General features: G+C 38.8%; 1 protein-coding gene and 1 pseudogene across 1 annotated transcript in view; both read right to left on the bottom strand.

Annotated features, from left to right (window-relative positions):
- The window catches only part of LOC109680950 (testis-specific protein TSX-like), a gene marked incomplete at its 3' end in the record, with an annotated part of 78,704 nt that extends 66,066 nt beyond the window's left edge, over positions 1–12,638 (bottom strand). The window contains exon 1 of the mRNA XM_074064571.1: positions 12,271–12,638. Coding sequence (XP_073920672.1) covers positions 12,271–12,423 — 153 coding nt within the window. The remainder of the gene's footprint in view (positions 1–12,270) is intronic.
- LOC141420299 (ADP-ribosylation factor-like protein 5A pseudogene) lies at positions 8,160–8,869 on the bottom strand (annotated as a pseudogene).
- Positions 12,639–23,439: the final 10,801 nt, after the last annotated feature.

Genomic DNA, 23,439 nt, shown 5'->3' with positions numbered 1-23,439 from the left:
TGGATTGGTAGAATGAACATAGTAAAAATGGCTATACTACCAAAAGTATTCTATATTTTTAATGCAATTCACATCAAAATCTCAATAACATTCAACACAGAGATTGAAAAATCTAACCTAAAATTCATTTGGAAACACAAGAGACTGCGAATAGCCAAGGCAATACTCAGAAAAAGAGCAATGCTGATGGTATCACAATACCCGACTTCAAACTATATTACAAAGCAATAGCAATAAAAACAGCATGGTACTGGCACAAAAACAGACATGAAGACCAGTGGAACAGAATAGAGGACCCGGATATGAATCCACACAACTATGCCCACCTTATTTTTGACAAAGGTGCTAAAAATATACGATGGAGAAAAGACGGCCTCTTCAACAATTGTTGTTGGGAAAAGTGGTTATCCGTCTGCAAAAAACTGAAACTAGATCCATGTTTATCACCCTGTACTATTATCAACTCAAAATGGATCAAAGACCTTAATATCAGACCCCAAACTCTAAAGTTGGTACAGGAAGGAGTAGGAAACACTTTGGAAGTAACAGGTACAGGCAAGGACTTCCTCAATAGAGCCCCAGCAGCTCAGCAACTAAGAGAAAGTATAGACAAATGGGACTTCATAAAACTAAAAAGCTTCTGCACAACAAAAGAAATGGTCTCTAAACCGAAGAGAACATCCACGGAGTGGGAGAAAATATTTGCCAGCTATACATCAGACAAAGGACTGATAACCAGAATACACATGGAACTCAAAAACTAAACTCTCCCAAAATTAATGAACCAATAAAGAAATGGGCAACTGAACTAAACAGAACTTTCTCAAAAGAAGAAATTCAAATGGCCAAAAAACACATGAAAAAATGCTCACCATCTCTGGCAGTAAAGAAAATGCAAATCAAAACCACACTAAGATTCCACCTCATCCCTGTTAGAATAGCCATCATTAGAAACACCACCACCAACAGGTGTTGGTGAGGATGTCGGGGAAAAGGAACCCTCGTAAACTGCTAGCGGGAATGCAAACTAGTGTAACCACTCTGGAAAAAAATTTGGAGGCTTCTTAAAAATCTAAACAAAGCTCTGCCATATGATCCAGCAATCCCACTCCTGGGGATATACCTAAAGGAATGTGACACAGGTTACTCCAAAGGCACCTGCACACCCACGTTTATTGCAGCACTATTCACAATAGCCAAGTTATGGAAACAGCCAAGATGTCCCACTACTGATGAATAGATTAAGGAAATGTGGTATTTATACACAATGGAATTTTATGTAGCCATGAAGAAAAATGAAATCTTATCATTCTCAAGTAAATGGATGGAACTGGAGGACATCATTCTGAGCGAGGTTAGCCAGGATCAGAAGACCAAAAATCATATGTTCTCCCTCATATACGGACTTTAGATCAAGGGCAAATGCAGCAATGTGATTGGACTTTGGTCACACGATAATGCAAGAGCACACACGGGAGGTATGGGAATAGGTAAGAAACCCAAACAACATGATAGTATTTGATGTCCTCAAAGCAGAGGAACTAATGCAGAAACTTTAAAGTGACAGAGGTCAATATGGGAAGGTGATCAGGAACTAGTGAAAAGGTCAGTTAGAGATGAATCAACTTAGAATGTAACACATTTGTACATGGAAGCAATGCTAGGAATCTCTCTCTATAGCTATCCTTACCTCAACTAGCAAAAACGCTTTGTCTTCTTATTATTGTTTATACTCTCTCTTCAACAAAATTAGAGATAAGGGCAGAACACTTTCTGCCTGGAAGGAGGGGGGTGGGGGGAGAAATGGCCCAAACATTATATGCACATATGAATAAATGAAAAAAATTGGACACAGGTTATTTCCATATCTTGGTTATTTTGAATAATGTTGCATGCGGGTGTGGATATCCCTTTAAGTTATTGACTTCATTTATTTTAGATATAAACCTATAAGCCAGGCTTCTGCATCATATAGTATATTGTTTTGAGGAACAGACATACATTTTTCCATAATGGCTATACCAATTTAAATTTCTAACAATAGTGTGAATTCTCCATGTCCTTGCCAATCTTTTGACTTTTTTTTTTTTTAGCAGTACTGGGGTTTGAACTGAGAGTTCTAACACTTGAGCCACTCTGCTAGCCCCTTTGGCTGCTTGATAATAGCCATCTTAACAGGTATGAAGTGATGATGTGTCAGATGTATCATTGATTTGCATTTCTCTAATGATTGATGTTGTTGAACATTCTTTTATATGCCTTTCAGGCATTTGTATGTCTTCTTGGAAAAATGTTTAATCCCTTTACCCAGTTTTTATTTGGCTTTCTAATTTTTCTATTGAGGACCATACAAGTTCTATGGCCATTTTGCAAGTGAATTACTTGTTTCCTTACTATTCAATTATTTGAATCCTTATGTATTTTGAGTGTTAATCCCTTATCAAATATTTTCTTCCATTTCTTTTCATTTTCTTGACTATTTCCTTTGCTCTGTAAAACCTTTCTAGTTTTAGTTTGATGTAAGTCAAACTTGTTTAGTTTTGCTTTCATTTTTGTTACCTTTATCAATCTTGTTTGATTTTTGAATGCTAAGACCACCTTGTATATTTTGCATAAATATCGATTGGTCATGGTGGATAATTATTTTTAAATATTGCTAAATGCCATTTACAAATATTTTAATAATTTCTGTGACTATTCATGAAGACTATTGATCCATAGCTTCCTTTGATTTTTTTTTTTTTTTTGGTACTGGGTTTGAACTCAGGGCCTACACTTTGAGTCACTCCACCAGCCCTTTTATTATGATGGGTTTTTTTCGAGATACGGTCTTGCAAACTATTTTCCCAGCCTGGCTTTGAACCACAAGCTTCCTGATCTCTGCCTCCTGAGTAGTTAGGATTACAGGCATGGGTCACTGGGGCCCGGCTCACATTATTTTCTTCTCACATTGCTTTAACTGATTTTTTAAAGCCTTTTCTGGAAGAGGGTAAATCTAACTAAGATAAGCACATATGTAAATATTACAATGTATCTCCCTGTACAGCTATTATATGCTAATGGGGTAAAATGAGTTTCATAAAATTAGTTGGGAAGTGTTATGTTATGTCTTTTTTTTTATGAGAATAAGGTTTTGAACTCAGGACTTTGTGCTTGCAAAGCAGGCGCTATACCTCTTCAGTCACACCTCCAGTCCATTTTGGTTTGGTTATTTTGGAGATGAGGTCTTGAGAACTATATGCCCAGGCTAGTCTCGAATGGTGATCCTCCCAATCTCAGCCTCCCAAGTAGGTAGAATTATAGGTGTGAGCCAAGACTCTAGACTCTTTTTTATTTTCTTGACAAGTTTGGTGGTAATGATTTTTTAAATGTTTGGTAGAATTCTGCAGTGAAAATATCTGGACCTGGAGATATTCTTGGAAACTTTAAAATATGAATTAAGTTCTTTAATAATTACAGAGACATTCAAATTATCTCTTACTGGGTTAGTTGTGGCAGATTTACACTTCTTGAGGTGTTGACCCTTTTCATCTAATTTGTTAAATTTATGTTATTGTGTTGTCCATGGTATTCCCTTGCTGTGTGTGTGTGTGTGTGTGTGTGTGTGTGTGTGTGTGTGTATTTGGGTTGAAGAATTAAACTAGGACATCATGCATGCTTGGCAAGCACCTTACCAATGAGCTGCATTCCCAGCCCTTATCATTTTCTGATATCTTCAGTCCCAGCATTCACTATTTAAGCTTACTCTCTTTTTTATTTGTTAATCATACATGAAATTTATTGGTTTTATTGATCTTTTTTAAGGAACCAATGCTTTATTTCATAGATCTCTTTCCAATGTTTGCTCTTCAATTCATTGATTCCTGCTCTTTATTATTTATTGCTTTGGTTTGCTTTGAATACTTTTGTCTTTTTGTAAGTTCTTAAGGGGGTAGATTAGATTATTGATTTGAAACTTTTTTGTACTGTTAAGATTTTCTTCCATGCGCTTAATTACATCCCTCAAATTTTTGTGTGTTGTATTTCATTTTAATATAGCAAAATATATTTCCTCTGAGACTTCCTTTTTTCACCCATAGATTTTTTTCCTATGTTTTGTAATTTCCAATATTTGTAGGTTTTCTGTTATTGTCTGCTACTGATTTCTAGTTTGATTTCATTTTAATCAAAGAAAATACTGTATGATTTCATTTTTTAAAAGATGTGTTGAGGTTGGCCAGACACCAGTGGCTCACACCTGTAATTCTAGCTACTTGGGAGGCTGAGATCAGGAAGATTGTGGTTCAAGGCTAGTCGAGCAAAAAATTTCACAAAATCCCCATCTTAGTGGAAAAAAAGCTGAGCATGGTGTCACATGTTTGTCATCCTAGCTACAGTGGGAAGTGTAAAATAGGAGGATCATGGTCTAGGTCAGCCTGGCTAAAAAGCAAGACCCTATCTCCAAAATAATCAGAGCAAAATGGGCTGGAGGTATAGCTCAAGTGGTAGAGCATCTGCTTTGCAAGTGTGAAGCCCTAAGTTCAAACCCCAGTCCCCTACAATTCATATGGAATTGCTGAGGACCCCAAACAGCCAAGCAATGTTGAAAACTAAGTATATAATTGAAGGACTCTCAATTCTTGATTTTAAAACTTAGTATACAGCTACAGTAATCAAATCAGTATAATACCAACATTATGGTAGACATATATTTCAATGTGATAAAATTAAGAATCCAAAAACAAACTCATAGATCTGTAGTCAATTGATTTTTATAGGGTGTCAAAACCATTAAATGATCAACAAATAGTTTTGGAATAACTAGATATGTACAAGAATGTAATGAAATTGGTCTCATGCCTCATACTTTATTCAAAGAATCACCCAAATTGGATCAAAGACCTAAATGTAAAAGGTAAAAGTATTTTTTTAATAAAACTTGGGTAAAGAGATAAGTTGTATTTCATCAAAATTAAGAGCCAGGCACCACTACTCAAGAGGCAGAGATCAGGAAGATCACAGTTTGAAGCCACTCTGGGCAAATAGTTTGCAAGACCCTATCTCAAAAAAAACTCAACACAAAACAGGACTGGTGGAGAGGCTCACATGGCAGAGGGCCTGCCTACCAAGGTTGAGACCCTGAGTTCAAACCCCAGTACCACCAAAAAGAAAAAAAAATTAACAATATTGTCAGGCACCAGTGGTTCATACCTGTAATCCTTACTATTTAGGAGGCTGAGATCAGGAGGATCGAGGCTTGAGGCCAGTCCCATAATTCACGCCTGTAATCTTAGCTATTTGTGAGGCTGAGATAAGGAGGACTGAAGTTTGAGGCCAGTCCAGGCAAATAGTTTGTGAAACCCCATCTCTAAGTATAATCAAAGCAAAATGGACTGAAGGCATGGCTCAGTGTGAAGCCCTGAGTTCAAATCCCATACCCACCCAAAAAAAGTAAGAATAAAAAGGCAACACACATAGTGGGAGAAATATTTGCAAATCCCATATCTGATAAAAGTCTAATATCTAGTAAGTATAATAAATTGTTACAATTCAAAAACTCAACAGGCAACTCAAAAGAGAACCAAATTTAAAAATTTATAAAGGACTTGAATAGCATTTCTCCAAAAAGGATATACTAATGGCCAAAACGCACATGAAAATGTGTTCAACACCATTAGTCACTAGGGAAATGGAAATCACAACTACAAAGACAACCACTTCCATGACATTTAGATGGCTATAATAAAAAGAAAAAAAGGAAAATAAGATGTTGGTAAGAATGTGGAAGGATTTGCATTCATGTGCATTACTGGTGGGTACATAAAATTTGCCTGTTATAGCAAACTTTTTAGCTGTTCCTCGATATGTTAACATAGTATTGTCATACGACTTAGCAATGCTATTCTGAGGTATTTACTTAGAATTGAAAACTGGGTGGGGCTGGGGGCATGGCTCAAGCTGAAGAGTGCTTACCTAGCTTGCATGAGGCTCTGGGTTCAATCCCCAGCAGTGAAAAAAGAAAGAAAGATGGATGTTCAAGTACATAGTTGTACACAAATGTTTATAGCAGTACTATTCACATATACAAGTAAAAAATCCTGTATATACATCAACTTATGAATGGAATATATATATATATATATATATATATATATATGCAATGGGACATTATTTGACAATTAAAAGGAATGATATAGTGATAGATATTGCAAGATGAATGAACTTCTACTATGTTATGCTAAGTACAAGAAGCCAGACACATGAAATATTCAGGATAGATCAAATCCACAGAGACAGAAAGTAAAGGAATGGTTGTCTGGAGATAGAGGCAAGGGGAAATGAAGACTGACTGCTTAATGGTTAAGAAAAATGCTCTAAAATTAGACAGTTGTGACAGCTCCACCACAATGTGAATGTTAAAGAAAACAACTAACTTGCAGACTTTAAAATGGTGAATTTTACCTGCACAAATACACTAAGCAATCCTGCAATTAGAAGAAATCTAGCTTGATCTTATTTAACTGACAGATCAAAAATTAAAATAAAGCACATAGGACATTTACAAAAATGGTGAAAGGCTTGAATAGACACTAATGGTCTTTCCAGAAACAAGGAAAGATAGAAAGTTTCACCAAAGAGTTACAAGATATAAAAGAAGAACAAAGTGGAAATTTTAGAACTGAAAAATTGGTAACTGGAAAAAACCCTCAGTGGGTGAAGTCAAAGCAGTATGGAGTAGACATGTTAAAGAATCAATGACCCTAAAGATTTAAAAATATCCAATCTGAACAACTGAGAAAAAAAGTAGATTTAAAAAAAAGAAAAGCACTGGGGGGGAGTTGGGGGGAGTGGCTCAAGTGGTGGAGTGCCTGCCAAGCACAAGGCCCTAAGTTCAAACCCCAGTACTGCCAAGTGCCAAGAAAGAAAGGAGGGAGAGAGAGAGAGGGAGAGAGGGAGAGGAGAGGAGAGGGGAGAGAGAGAGAGAGAGAAAGAGAGAGAGAGAGAGAGAGAGAGAGAGAGAGAGAAACAGGGTCTGAGGAATCTGTCAACATATATACCATTGGTGTCATAGAAAGGAAAATTGTGAACAGTTAAATAAGTATCTGAAGGAATAATGGATGAGATATCCCCAAACTTGGTAAATGAAAAAAAGCTTCACATTTAAAAAGCCAAATGAAGCCTAAATAAGATAAAACAAACAATAATTCATGCTGACTGCTGTGGTTTGAATATGCCTTCCAACGTTCATATCTAGGAAACTTAAATCTCAATGCAGCAGTGTTGAGAGGTGGCCAGTTCAAGGCCAACCCAGGCAAATAGTTTGAAAGGTCCCATCTCCAAAATAACCAGAGCAAAATGGGCTGGAGGTGTGGCTCAAACAGTAGAGTACCTGCTTTGCAAGTGCGAAGCCCTGAGTTCAAACTCCAGTTCCACCAAAAAACAAAACAAAACAAAAAACGCTTGTGCATAGTAAAGGAAACAATCAACAGAGTGAAAACATAGCCTTCAATAGGAGAAAATCTTTGTCAGCTAATTTGCCCAACAGGGCAATAATATCCAGAACATATAAAGAACTAAAAAAAAAAAAACCCAAAAGAACAAAGGACCCTATCAATAAATAGGCAAATGAACTGAACAGGTAATTTTCAAATGAAGAAGTATACATGGTCAATAAGTACATGAGGAAATGGTCAACATCTTTAGCCATTTGGTAAATGCAGGTCAAAATTACATTGAGATTCCATCTCACACCAGTCACAATATCATCAAGAAAATGAACAACAACAGATGCTGGCAAGGATGCAGGGGAAAAGGAACCCTTACACACTGTTGGTGGGAGTGTAGATTAGCACAGGCACTATGGAAATCAGTATGGAGGTTTCTCAAAAAACTAAAAATAGAAGTACTACCATCTGATCCTACTGTACCACTCCTGGTATACCCAAGAGAAAAAAAGTCGGCTTACTACAGAGATACCCAAATACCCATATTTTCAAGGTACTATTCACAAAGGCCAAGTTGTGGAATCAGCCTCAGTATCCATCGATGGATAAAGAAAATGTAGCATATATACACAAAGGAGTATATTCAGCCATAAAGAAGAATGAAGTCATTCTGGGCTTTTTTTTTTTTTTTTTTGCAGCTTTCAGGTAAAGTCCAACACTTCATTTATACAAAGCCTATTGGAAAAGGTCAGTAACCTTAAATTGTGACATCATCTGCTCAAATCCATGGCATAATCCTTCTCCAGTAAGAAAACAGCATGCTTGAAAATGCCACTGGAAATCTTCAGTACAAGTTAATGTTAAAACTGGAAGATTTTTGCTACAATCTTGTTTTTTTTTTTTTGAAGATACTGGGTTTTGAACTCAGTGCTTCACATTTGCAAGGCAGGCTCTCTACCACTTGAGCTACTTCACTAGCCCATTTTTGTGTTGAGTATTTTCAAGATAGAGTCTCGCTGGTTTTGGTCCTTGCTCCTCCTGAGTAGCCAGGATTGCAGGCGTGAGCCACAGGCACCTAGCAGTCTTGCATTCTTTAACATCTTGTTTATTAACAGAAATCAGTAATGCAGCTTTCCTTAGGTCCTCGTACACTAACGTTTTGTAGAGTCCTTCTTTAGTCACAGTCCGTATATGTACTATCCACAACAGATATTACAGCTTCTGTGTTAGTACTGTAAGTGCTCCAGGAAGAACAAAAGACTCTTGACCACCAACATCCCACATTAGGAAATGTGCATTATTAATCACTATCTCTTCTACATTGCTTCCTGTTGTAGGGGAAGTGTGTACAACTACATTCATGGAAAATTGGTAAAGGATGGGAGTTTTCTCTCCATTATCCAACCCACCAATGATAACTTTGAGTTCCTGGTGATTGAACAGCCTTCGTTCTCCTGCTGAAGAGAATTCTCCTTCTTGGGCAATGGACTCCCTCCAGCCCCCCCTTGGCTCCCTGGCCTCCCCTTGCCCAGGGTAAGGGGGAGAGACACGCTGGAGCCTCGGCCTCTTCTGTTGCTGTTCCTGTGCGGGCTTCCAGCTGCTTCCAGGGAAACAGAAGGAGGCCAACTTCCATGGTGCCATGCTCCCTTGCCGCACAAGGCCGGCTGGTACTACAGAACTCCTCTGGCTCCCAGCTAGGGGACTTTCTTGCTGTGCAGACTCAGATTCCTCCAGCTTCTCTCCAGTGACTGCAGTGATGGGGAAGGGGGTGCAGGGGCACCTTTTATCCAATTTGATTTTTTTCTTTTGGTGCTACTGGGATTTGAACTTAGGCCTTGCATTTGCTAGGCAAGAGCTCTATTGCTGGAGCCCTAGAATAGGGTTTCACTTTTATGCCTGGCCCACATCCTCCAATTTATGCTTCCTTCCTAGCTGGGATGACAGAAGAGCATCATTGCTCAGGGTTTCGTTTAGTTTTTTGGCAGTACTGGGGTTTGAACTCAGGGCCTCACACTTGCTAGGTAGACACTGCCCAGCATTTTATTGGTTGAGATGGGGTCTCCTGGACTTTCTACATGGGCTGGCTTCCACTGGTGATCCTCCAGATCTCCACCATCCCACCAGGAGCTAGGATTGCATTCTTGAGTCACCAAGCCTGGTTCGATTTAATGTTTGTATATTGTGTAAGGTAAGATTCAAATGTCATTCTTCTGCATATGAATGTCCAGTTTTCCCACAACTATTTGTTGGAAGATTGTCCCGTCCTCTCTGAATAGTCTTCTCACCCTTTTCAAAATCACTTAACCATATATTGGAGGGATTATTTCTCAGCTCTATTCTATTCCATCTGTTAGTATGTCTGTATTTATGCCAATACTACATATTTGATTACTGTATCTTTGTAGTAAGTTTGAAATCAGGAAGTGTATACACAGTTGCTTTTATCTTTTTTTTGTCAGTACTGGGATTTGAACTCAGGGCCTCAGGTTTGCTTAGGCAAGTGTTTTACCACTAGAGCCATGCCTCCAGTCCCTACACTGTTGCTTTTAAGTGTCTCAATTTCTCTACAAATGTCACTTGTTTATTCTCAGGGCCTTAGCTGTTCTATACAGGGCTCCTAATCAGTTATCTCTTGCTTCTAGGCAACTGGGTATGTGCAGTCTACTTGTGGTTTCCACAAGCCATGTCCACTCCTCCCCATGGCTTCCTCTAGCTTGACATCCAAACCACTTTTGACCATTTGAGCTCTGATTTAGGCTTCATAGAGACTTTCCCTTCAGGCAGGACGCAGACAAGTAAGAACATAATTAATTTCGACTGCATGAGTTCTCTGGCTCCCAAAAGGTAAGGCATAAACTTCTTCCTCCAATTGCATTACACTACAGACAGAGGTGGAGCAAGAGCCAGTAAAAATAGAACAAAATTTTCCTATTTTATATGATGTTTTGGGGCTGGGGGCCTATACTTATTATTATTATTAAGGAATCCACTTCTATGACTGTCATGAAACCCAGGCTGAGTTAACAACAAGTTTTACCAATAACTATACCCCACTCTAGATTTTCTGGTTACAATTATTGTGTTTTTATTTCATTTTTAATTAACACATAATAGTTGTTCAGGGGATGCATTGTTATATCTACATATGTGCTTATGATATACCTTAGGTAGATTTACCCCTCCATCATTTTCCCTCCTCTCTTCTCCTCCCCTTCTTAGAACAATTTCCACAGGTTTCATTCTTCTATTTTCATATATGGATACATCCACCATATTCACCCTCATTCACCCTTTCCTTATGCCCACCCTCTCCCACTGGTAGCCACCCCTGGAAAAGACCTATTTTACCCTCCTGCCCTTCATTTTTGAAGTGTATATTGACAATCTAAGGAGGTTTCGCCTTGGCATTTCAGACGTGTGTATGTCGTACTTTAATTGGATTACTCCCATTGCTTACTCTTTTTCTATCACCATGTTCCCCTATTATTCAACAGCTTACAGTGCATTATATTATATTCATATAGACATAGGATGTTTCAATAGTTTTCATTCTCTAAACAATTATTAAAACAACCTCAGTTGCCTCAATCCCTGTCCTTCTAGTCCTGAAAAATGTCAAAGTAGGAGGATTTTTCAGAGGTAAAGACAACTTTGTCTTCTCAAAAGACAAACCCTCCATTTTGCTTCATGAGACAAATTAACAACTCCAAGTTGCAGAAATTATGTGGGCCTGGATTTCTATTGTGCTTTCTAAATGCACTATTTTAATGTGCTTTTTGTTTGAGTGAGCCATTCTATCAATCCTGTTTTGTGTTGGATATTTTCAAGATTTATTCACCTTGGCTGGTCTCCAACCACCAGCCTCCTGATTTCTGCCTCCTGAGTAGCTAGGATTACAGGTGTGAGCCACTGGCACCTAGGTAAGAATCTGCTTTTTTTGTGCTTATTTTTTTTTCCTGTACTCCAGCAATGGTGCATTTTATTTCTTTGTAATTTTTTTCATAATTTTTCCGTTTCTCTGCTGTTCATACCATATCCCAGCAAAGTTTTGCCTATTGAAAATTCACGTTGAGACAGGCTGCTCAGCACGCGTTGGTACTGGTTATATCCCTCTTCTTGGGAGTTGGAAGTGCATCATTTAATGAAACTTTTCACTAGCAGATTAATTCTACTATAATCTCCAGCACCATCTCCATCAATTAGGAAACGCTTCCATACGACTTTGTCGTTGTCGTTAATCACCACTTCCAAGGTGTGCACAACAACGATGCACGCGATGGTACAGCAAGCTAAGGCGGTGGTTGGCTGTGGAGGTCAAATTCCCACAATGCAGCCTGGTAAGCAGCCATAGAAGAGTAGGCGGCCGGTGAAGTCGCACCTCACCTCACTAGGGAATCCGCACTCCCTGTGCTCGCCGTACTCCCAGCGGGACCCGCACTCGCAGCGCTGTCCGTGGGACATGCTCTTGCCATGAGACAGTGCGCTCGCTGCACTGCTCCAGGGACCGCGTTCTCCGTGCTCGCAGCGAAGACAAAGCGCCCCATTCCTGGTGCTCGCCATACCTTCCCGGGGACCCGCACTTGCCATGGAGCCCAAGTTCGCTAGGAGACCTGCGCTCGCCAAGCTGCCAGCGGGACATGCGATCGCCCCCATTTTAAACGCTTGCCTTGCCGTCCACGGGACCCGCACTCACCACGGAGCCCGCGCTTGCCATGAAACACGAGCTCGCCCAGGGACCCGCATTCGCCGTGAAGCCCCGCGATCGCCACTGGACACGTGCTCCCGCGGGACACGCTCACATCGCATTCCCAGTGCTCGCTGTACTGTCAGCGGGATCCGTACTCACCTCGCTCCCCATGGGACTCTCTTTCGCCATGGAGCCGGCGCTCCGCTCGGTCGCCGCGCTACTCCGCTCGGTCGCCGCGCTGCTCTGCGGATCCGCGCTCGCCGGGAAGACAAGGGCTTCCCGCGCTCCCCACGCGACATGAGGTAATCGCATTGCCCGCTCTCGCAGCACTTCCGCGGGACCGGCATTCGCAGCACTCCCCGCTCTGGCTGCACTCACGCGGTCGTCTTGGGACGCCGACTGGCGCAGGACCTGCGTGAGCCGCGTTCACTCAGCTCCGCGTGGGACCCGCGCTCTGGCATTCACAGCACTCTCCGTCCGTGGCTTGGGCCGCAGCCCCGGCTCCCTGTCCTCCATGCCACCCACGATCAGCCCACACCCAGAGGCCACCTGGGAGGCCGCCGCCACCCACCAGGTGAGCTATTTATATTCATAATGATATACTTTAAGGAGCAGTATTTTAATTTTGGCGAGGTCCAATTCTGCAGTAAAATCTCTTACTGAAAGTTTCTTTTGTTTTAAAAAAAGCCTCATTCCTCTTAGATTATGAATATATTGTACCTTTTTTTTACCAATAATTTTACTGTCTTGGTATTTTACTAGAAAACAATGTGGTTTTGCCTCCACCCAATAAGCCTTTCTAATTGAACGCCTTTTGATTAAAATTTACTAGCGAGTTTTAATCCCACTAAAATAGGATTAAAAAATTGAGGAATTGGGGTGAGGATAGGTGTGCACTCTTTGTGTGTGTGTTACTGGAGTCCTGACCTCGTGCTTGCTAGTGAGTAACTTAACCAAGACAAACATCAGATTAGCTAAAGCTGAAAATCACTAGCAGCATGTCAAACAGCTAATACCCTATTACCTAAGAGAGGCCCTTGGGGTCCAGACCTACAATTTTGATTCTGAGTTGTGTTTATTTCTGAGGGGCTTGACGAATCCAGGTATGGTATAAACGAAATTCACAAATACTCCAATTGCTTTTTTAAACCATTGGCACCAAATCTTTCCTATCTTGTATAGAAAGCCCAAGACAAAAATTTTTCATTAGGCTAATATCTTCAAATTAATAGTCCATAATGCCATGGGCACTCCATGTCTGCTATACTCAGTATGTCTGGGTGAGCCAAAAGTCATCAGTAATAGAGTTAACTCAGGAATGAGTCCAGTTTAAAAAGGAGGAAAATTAATGTTCAGTTTTAAAATTCGGAAGAGAAGATTTAGATATTATCAATTTTGTAATACCTATAGAATTCTTACTTTTTAAAAAATAAATTATATTGGCAGTACCGTGGCTTGAACTCAGCACCTCATGCGTGCTAGGGAGGCATTTTACCACTTGAGCCACTCCATCAGCCCTTTTTTATGTTGGATATTTTCAAGATAAGATCTCAAAAAACTATTTGACCAAGCTGGCCTCCTGATCTCTGCCTCCTGAGTAGCTATGAATTTACAGGCAAGAGCCAGCAGTGCCCAGCTCAAACCTGTATTAATGAACAGATAAATACACTAATTGCCTACAAATAGGCTCACAGTGTATTTCCTCCTGTGAATATACTACATCATACTATATTACAAGAGAGAGTATACCTTGAGGTAAAAAGATTCTCCTGTATTGTATGGGTGCTCTCAGTGTAATCACAAGGGTCCTTAGAAGTGAAAGACAGCAGAAGATTCCTTGTCAGAGTACTACAATGTAAGAAGAAAGATTCCAACAGCCATTAATGGCTTTGAAGACAGGGAGGGGATCTCCTGCCAAGGAATGAGTGACCTCTAGAAGCCAAAAAGGGCAAGGAAATAAGTCTCTAGAACCTCCAGAAAGAATGCACCCTGCCGAAGTCTTGATTTTAACCTACTGAGATACACATTTAACTTCTGACATCCAAAATTATAAAAGCTCAGTAGTTTAAGTCCTCAAGTTTGTGAAATTTGTTAACAGCAGCAGTAAGAAACCTTATACTATTCTTGTGATTCTAGTGCTATGTGTTATATATCTTCTTACAAGAAGTTAAGGAGGTTGTGTACAACCAGAAGAGGAAACATGGCATAGCTAGCATAATGAATAGGAGAGTATGTCTTTTACAAATCTCTGCAAAACACCGTCACCTACTATAAAGCCTGCTCATATTGCCATAACAAAATGCCACACTGAGTGACTAAATAACAGTTATTTTCTCATAGATCTGGAGGCTGAAAGTCTAAAATGAAGGTGCCAGCAGGTTTGGGTTCTGATAATGTCTTTTTTCCTGACTTCCTGGCTTGTGATGGCTGCCTTCTTGCTGTGTCTTCACATAGTCTTTCCTTTAAGCATGTGAAGAGAGAGAGGGAGGTTTCATACCTCTTCTTGTAAGAATAACCTGTCTATTCAATTAGGCTTCCACCCTTATGACCTCATTTAACTTTAATTATTTCCTTTAATTTTTAGTTATTTTATTTATTTATTTAACTTACGAATTTTAGGGAGGATACAATTAAGTCTGTAACACCTAGGAAGAGGCCAATTACGATCTTATTTTATACCCAGAAGTTAACATGGAGACTTTTGACAGCAGAATAGCTACAGAAAATAATTCTTATAATTCTATTCTTAGGTTCTTCCCTAAGCCAGAGTCCTTTTTTTTTTCAGACTTACACAAGCAATTCATACAACTTTGGAACAGAGCTTAATACAGATTTTAATCCGCTCGTGGATAAGGAATCAAAGGCACCATGCAACATGTAACTAGAGTAGGTAGCTGCTGGGGAATATTTTTAAATATACAGGAAATGTACTATAAATAGTAGAATGCTAAGAATAGAAAGAATACACGTCACCTGGTCAAAGCTCTGGCTTCTAGGCAGAAAACTGTCTAAACGCCCCATGATAAACCTGGAAAATGTGCAAACCTCTTTAGGTAGTTTTGTAGTAACATTATCTCACTTCTCTTCATAACTGTAAGTTCTTTTTCATTGCTAATATTTATCCCTCTTATTATATAGTATAAGCAAATGTTTCTATGATTTTATCATAACTTCTGTGCTTAAAATACATTAATGTGGAAAGACAGTGGTAAATTCTCCAAGTAAAAACCCAGGAAGAAAATTCATAAAGGATAACCAGGAAGGCAGAAGGTAAAGCAGTGGAAAGAGATGTCACAGCAATGAAGGGAGAGGGGCAGGAGTTTAAAAACTACATCAACAGAAACTAGTAGGCCAATTTAGATGAGTATAGGGACTCCTTTATGTGATGACTTTTCAACAAAACACTTTTAATGAAGTTGTGGGAGTGGTATGCTAATTATAATAAATTGAGGAATAAAATAGTGACAAAGAAGTAAAGACAAGAAGTCTCCAAAGAACTTCCTTTTGAGCATCTCTTCTATGGGATGTAAGTAAGAGAAAGAAAAGGATGATTTTGTTGTTGTTGATGGTGCTAGGGTCTGAACTCTGGGCCTCACACTTGCTAGGCAAGTGCTCTACCACTTGAGCCATCCCATCAGCCCTGTTACATGATGGATTTTTCAAGATAGAGTCTTACAAACTGTTTGCCTGGGCTGGCTTCAAACCATGATCCTCCTGATTGCTGCCTCCTGAGTCGCTAGGATTACAGGTGTGAGCCACCGGCACTGGGCAGTAAAGGATTTTTGTAGCCTGGTGATGGAACAGTGTAGAGGGAGAACAATGTGGGTGTGAATAGTGATTAATTAAACCAAGAACCTGGACATCACATTAGGCTCAATTGATAACTAATTCATTCATTGAGGTAATATTTGTTGAGAGCCTGAATGTGTCAGGTAATGGAGGCACAAAGTTAGTTCTTGTCTTCTGGAAGTTTCCAGTCTAGAGGGAGAGAAAGGCAGAAATTAATCAATAATCTCACAAAATTGCATTGCTCTTTTTGCTCAGGATTGCTTTGGCTATTTGGGGTCTTTTGTGCTTCCATATGAATTTTAGGACTGATTTTTCTATATCTGTGAAAAATGACAGGAGAATTTTTATGGAGATTTCATTAAATCTGTAGATTGCTTTCAGTAGTATAGGCATTTTTACACTATTAACTCTGCCCATCTATGAATAGGAGGTCTTTCCTTCTTCTAGTGTTTACTTCAATTTCTTTCTTCAGTGTTTTATAGCTTTTACTGTAGAGGTCTTTCTCTTCGTTAGGTTTATCCCTAGGCTTTAACATTTTTTGAGGCTATTGTGAATGTGACTGTTTTCTAAATAATTTGACATCTTGTTCACTATTTGTATATAGAAAGGCTACTGATTTTTATGCAGTGATTTTGTATCATTCTACTTTGCCAAAAGTGTATCAGATCTTAGCGGTTTTTGGTCTTTAGGGGTTTTTTTTATATAGGATCATGTCATCAGCAAATAGGGATATTTTGACTTCTTCCTTTTCTATTTGTATCCCTTTTATTTCCTTCTCTTGCCTTATTGCTCTGCCTAAGAATGCAAGGACTATATTGAATAAGATTGGAAAGAGTGAACACCCTTGTTATAGAAAATGGTTTCAGTTTTTCCCCATTTAGTATGATGCCAGCATCATAGGTTTATCATGCATAATCGTTATTATGTTGAGTGACATTCCTTCTATACCTACTTTCTTCAGAACTTTTATCATAAACGTTGAATTTTGCCAAAGGTTTTTTCTGCAACTATTGTGCTAAATTACATTTATTGATTTGTGTATAATAAATCATCTTTGCATCCCTGGAATGAAAGCTGGATCATGGTGTACTGTCTTTGCAATGTGTTGTTAAATTCAGTTTGCAAATATTTTTTGAGTTTTTGCATCTATTTTCATCAAGGAAATTGGCCTGTAATTTTCTCTTTGGCATGTCCTTATCTGGTTTTGGTATCAGGGTAATAGTGGCTTCATAGAATGAGTTAGATAGCATTGTTTCCCTTTCTGTTTTATGGAGCAGTTTGAAGTGCATTGGTGTTAGTTCTTTAAAGGTCAGTAGAAATTCAACAGTGAATTCATCTGTTCTTGTGCTTTTCTTTGCTGGGAGGCTCTTTATTACTGCTTCAATCTCATTTGCTTGTGCCATCCTTTCACTCTAAGCCTATGTTTTGCCTTTGCCAGTGAGGTGCATTTCTTATAGGCAACAAATGGTTGGGTCTTGTTTTTTAATCCAATCTGCCAGTCTGTGTCTTTTGTTTTATTTTATTTTTTGGTGGGACTAGAGTTTGAACTCACAAAGCAGGCATTCTGCCACTCGAGCCACACCTCCAGTCCAGTCTGTCTTTTAATAGAAAAATTAAAAACATTCAGATTCAAAGTTATTGAAAGATATGTAGTAATCCCTGCCATTTTATTGGTATTTTTTGGTGCTTGATTATTCCTTACTTCTCATTTGCTTATCTACTCATCTAGTAAGATTTATTCTTTTCTGTATTTTCATGATTGTATTTATCTTTATCTTTAGTTTAGTGGTACTGAATTGCTTTAGTTTCTGCTTATCATGAGAAGTTTTTATTTTTCCTTTGATTACAAAGGCTAGCTTTGCTGGGTATAGTAATCTAGATTGGCAGCTATTTTCTTTCAAGGCTTGGAACACATCATTCCATGATCTCCTATCTTTTAGAGTTTCTGTTCAGAAATCTTCGGTTAGCCTGATGGATTTGTTTTTATATATAACTTGGCATTTCTCTCTCAAAGCTTTCAATATTATTTCCTTGTTATGTATGCCTTAATGTTTTAACCATCATATAACATGGGGAGGGATCTTTTGTGGTATTCTGTATTTGGAGTCCTAAAAGCCTCCTGTGCCTGGGTGACTCATCTCTTTCGCAAGATCTGGGAAGTTTTCTGTTATTTCATTGAATATATTTTAAATGCCTTTAGTTTGCATCTCTTCTCCTTGTGTACTCATGAATCATGGGTTTGGTTTTTTAATGGTTTCCCAAAGGTCTCACGTGTTCCATTATGTGCTTAGGGTCTTTTTTCCTCTAGCTTCCTCTGCATGTTATAACACATCTACCTTGTCATGAAGCCTTGATACTCTGTCTTCAATTTGATCCTGTCTCTTGGAGAGACTTTCAACTGTTTTTCTTTTGACTTACCAAACTTGTCATTTCCAGAATTTCACTTTGATTTTTTTTAAATTTCAGTACCTTTATTGAATTCCTCTTTCATGTCCTGCTTTGTCTTCTAAATTTATGTTTCTCGGTTCTTCCTTAGAGTGTCTTTGAAATTCATTTAGTGATTTATTCATGTCCTGTTTAATTTAGTTGATCATTCTCATAATCACTTTTTTGAATTCTTTGTCTAAGATTTCATCCACTTCACTGTCATTAGTGTTTGTTAATGTGGAGTTGCTAAATTTTGAAGGGGTCGTGTTGTCTTGTTTTTTTCATAATTCTTATGTGTTTACTGTGCATCTAAGGCCAAGTTGTTGATTGGACGTTTTAATACCTGTTATATTTGAAATATCAGTGTTCAGACTGGACAGTGTAGTGGTCAGGTTCAGGTGCCATTTCTCACCATGAGACTGGGGGTATGATTCAGTAGCTAAGCATTCATCCACATTCTCAGAACACCAGGCCTGGTCCCTAGTACTGCTCAGATTGAGGTAAACCAGCTGGAGTCTCTTGTAGAATGGTTGGTTGTCTGCTTCTGGGCTGTTTTACTATACAGGTTTCCCTTCTTTATGTAGTTGAAGCCACTGCTGGCTGCACAGCCTGTGCACTGGGCAGGTTCTCACTTGCCTCACTAGCCCCACAGTTCTTGTCCACCAAGAGTCCAAGTGTGGGGGCCCCGTGTAAGAGTAGGTGGAACAAACAGAGCACTGAATTCTCCTAGGTCCCTCAGTTTTCCCCAGCCAAGGCACTCTGCCAGCTGGTCTCAATGCTTACTGACCCCACAGCAGTTTATCTCCCTGTGAAGGTGAGTAGGCTGTGGAAGTGCCCTGATTCACAGGATCTGCATTCAGTCTTGCCTGCCAGCACCCACATGCTGGGGTACAGTTCCCAGAGGCAGACCCCACCTAGAAGTTCACCTCCTTTTGTAGGGTAGGAGGTTGTGGAAGTCACATGATTCAGTGGGCCTGTGCTGGGAGCCATTATATCCTGGGCAGCAAATACACAGCAGAGTGCAGTGTCCAGTAGCTGAGGCCCCAGTTTTAAACCAAGTACATGCAGACAGTCTGACCTCTTATCTGAGCTCTCCTAGATAGAATACAATTAAGTTCTTTTAAGTAACATATACCCATTAGTCAGTATATTGGTACAGGTGTGTCTCCTAACATAGCTATAAACTGAGTGATTTGTTTTTAGACTAGGGGTTGGAAAACTTTTTCTGTAAAGAATAAATAGACTAGGGAGAGTATATAGATTAGGCCAGAGTTTCTTAATCTCATCAGTATTCACATTTTGAACTATATAATTCTTTGTTGGGGGAAGAAGGATTTCCTGTCCACTGTAGGATGTTTAGCAATATCCCGGACTTCTGTTCCCTGGGTGCCAGGCACATTTCTCTCCCAGTTGTGACAACCAAATAATTTCCCAGGCATTACCAAATGTCTTGTAGGGGACAAAATTGCCCCTAGTTGAGAATGGCTAGCATAGGCTTTGCAGTCCATGTGCTTTCTGTCACAATTATCTAGAAGTGCCATTGTAGCACAAAAACAGCCATAGACAATACATAAACTTATAAGCATGGCTGTTTCTCAATAAATTTCACTTATAGAAACTGAAATTTAAATTTCATATAACTCTCACACGTAATGAGCTATACTAAAATTTTTTTTCAAGCATTTAGAAATAGAGAGACCATTGTTAGTTTGTGGATTATATAAAAAAAGAAACACAGGTGGGAAGCCATAGTTTTCCAACTCCTGTTTTGTTTACTTTTTAACATTTTCATATTTATTATCTCAACTATTATAACCAAATAATATTAGCGTGTGACACTTGCAAAAAAAATGAATGAGATTTTTACATTTTCATAAGTTCACTATGTCTGTTACACTTACAATGCATCTCAATTTAAACTAGCTACATTTTAAGTACTCAGTAGACATATTTGTTTATTGGCCACAAAATTGTACCATAATATTCTGTGATATTTGGTTTTAAATATTAGGCAGGGCTAGGGAAGTAGTTCAGTGGTAGAACACTTGCTTAGCATGCATGAGGTCATAGGTTTGATCCCTGGCACTAAAAAAAAAAAGGCATGCGGCCTTTCAAGAGGCCTTAGCTAATGGAAGCCTGAGAATCATTTTCTCTTTGAAAGTAGACTCCTCTAACTATTGTTGTTAGTCTGTGTCCACCAAATAATCAATTAAAAGTAAGGCGGAAGCTTCTGTCTGGGAAGGAATATAACTCATCATGACAATTCACATCCAATATGATTTTGCTTCTGATTGGCAATTCAGAATTTGATTTAGCAATTTCTTTCTTGCTATCTTGAATTAAATTAATTCCAGAAGGTCTGATAAACAATGAACATTTTGGTATAACTGGGTTTCTAGAAATATAAAACTTTAGACTTCTTGGAACACACTGGCATTGGCATTCTTGAACTAGCCAGATAGCTTTTTTCTGTTCATTCAATAGTTGTCTACTACATTGACTTAAAATATTAAGTAAAGTACAACTTTCACTGCTAGACCTTCAGTACATAAATTTCTACACAAATAAAGATGTGCATCATGGTCCATGAGTGATCACTTCTTTAAGTGATTGGTCACTATTCATCTATTAAGTACACATGCAGATAGCTTATCGTGTTTGTATTGCCTCTTTATTGTCCATTGATAAACAAAAATGTATAATGTAAAGGAAAATTGATCAATAAATATGAAAGTTCAAGGAAGAAAATAAAAATGATAATGCCATAAGTGAAAATCAAGGGTAATGGAGTGAGAGAAGATAATAGCTAGGGAATCTTGACTTTGTCACTGGTTGGAGAGGCTGCAGATATGAAGCCAGAGGAACTTAGCTAAGGCAGACACTGGCGTAAATGAGGGTTTGGTTGCAATGACCAACTGACTTTAGACTGTAGCTGAATTAAGTCTAACAAAATTATAATACATCCTTATGCTGACTTTTAGTTTCCAAGACTACCTATGACTGTAATTGCTATTTTAAGTATTAGATATCACTGCCAATGGTAAAATGGTCTGGGTAGAAAGTATGAATTTACATTCCTCCTTAACCATATTTCCCAATGGAGACCCCGACCCTAACAATGTTTACTATTTCCTACTTTCCATTTTCACAGATAGAGGGTACATGATGATATACCTTTAACCCATATGTTTTCTAGATAATTTGAGTACCATAGTGGTACTCAAATTATTGTCAGCCTATGTAACGTCCACTCTGAATCACTGTGAAAACCAAATGGAAAATGGCTAAGCAAGACAGAGTGTATTATATTGCATTTCTTTGGATCATTAAGTACCCTCATTGACTTTATGTAGACTTGCCTCTGGAGTGCATGAGTTAATGCCGGTTCTTATTTTCCAAAGATGTCAAAAGATTAACAAAGCATACCCCTACTTGTTTGCAATACCTGTTTATCCCTTCTTCCTAACTTGATTCTACATGAAGTTTTTGTTTTTTCATTTTTCTTCTCTCTCCCCAGCACTGGTACCCAGGGAACTAATTGTGGGTATGACATTCTTTTCCCTCTGCTGCACTGTTGGTTGAACTGGAGGCCTTATTTTATCTGAGCACATACTTGCATTACAGGTTAGCTTTTATAGAGAACAATTTATCTATAAACTACTCAAAATCTAAACTTTCCCGTACAAACTTACCTTTTCTCATAGGCTATGTATACTGACAAAATAACAAGTTTAGAAATCACAGGATTTTGCTCTAGGTTCACCTCAGCTATTTTAGGGCTGTAACCTTGAGCAAGTGATTTCCTCCTGACTTTAGGTACCTCATCTCTATTATGTGAATTTACACACAATTCTAATTATTCTAATGGAAATTATGTGGCTAACACTCTCTCCTGCATTAAAACAAAATAAAATCCAATGGAATTTAACTGAAGTGAGTAAAACCACTATGCTGATAGAATTATCTACATAATAACGGAAGACTTTCTTGCCTTCCAGCAATACTGTCTAAGTTTCCTTGGGAGGAAAGGAAAAGGCAAATTAGCCCATTGCTAACAGATCCCACTTCTGTTCCCCCATTCTCATTATAATGTACTTGGCCTCCCTGGCATACTTTCAGAATCATTCATTTGAAAGAAAAAACATCTGCAAAGGAAAGGCTAGGGGTGGGGTCTTCATAGGCCTTGAGGATATGTGTTTCTTTGAAGAATATTATGAAAATGGGGTCTACCCAGAGGTCATTCCTAACCCACTTGACCCCATGACATTCTTCTTCCAAGCACTATTATTTCAGAAAAAACAAGTTTTTTCATCTTATCTACAATCTTCTTAGGACTTTTCTGCTTTACTACTGAATCCCCCAAAATGTGACCGGTCCTGCCTGAGTGGTTAGCCATTAGCAATACTGCCCAAATCCATCTTTCTTTTCCATTCTACTTTGCATTACCCTCTCCCTTCTTTCCCTTTTGTAAGTTCAGTTTGTCTGTTACACTAAAAATGCATCTTAACTTGAACTACCCACATTTTAAGTACTCAGTGTACATATATGGCTAAGCAGTTAGACCACTAGAGGAATCAGAGCCACCCACTTCCCACCTGTTTTCCCCATGTACTTAGCTTTGCAAGGAAATGGAAGTAACCAGTAAAGAACACCCAAGGATACCAATTTTATCACCTCAAACACTGCTTATTTATAATGACAAGATTTGATTCTAATGTGTAAGGGAAGAGTTCTTCAAGTGTCAGTTTTAAAGGCACATGTACTGACATATTACTTGGCTCATAACAGTTTAAGACTTTGCTCCAAAAACAATAGTTGCCTGTGCATACAAAATTGCCAGTCTAACTTTGGGGTATTTAATCATTCAGAATTCTAGAAACATCAACGATCCGTTCACTTACTCAGGGACTGGGCCTGTTAACATCTTTAATTCAGTAGTCCCTCCGACATGCTTCTTTCTTCATTCCCACAGCCATACAGCTTATTTAGGCTTACTCCCATCCCACTCTTGATCTCATTAAGCAAAATATGTCTTCTTTGTATCCTTGACCAAAGCAACTGAAGGAAGCTATAAGAAATGAGACCTCAAATCATCTACCCAAATAGGGTGAT

This window comes from Castor canadensis, unplaced genomic scaffold, assembly GCF_047511655.1.
Source record: "Castor canadensis unplaced genomic scaffold, mCasCan1.hap1v2 HAP1_SCAFFOLD_102, whole genome shotgun sequence".
Lineage (NCBI taxonomy): Eukaryota > Metazoa > Chordata > Mammalia > Rodentia > Castoridae > Castor > Castor canadensis.
The sequence above is the reverse complement of the archived record's forward strand: the minus strand, read 5'-3'. Positions and strand labels throughout refer to the sequence as shown.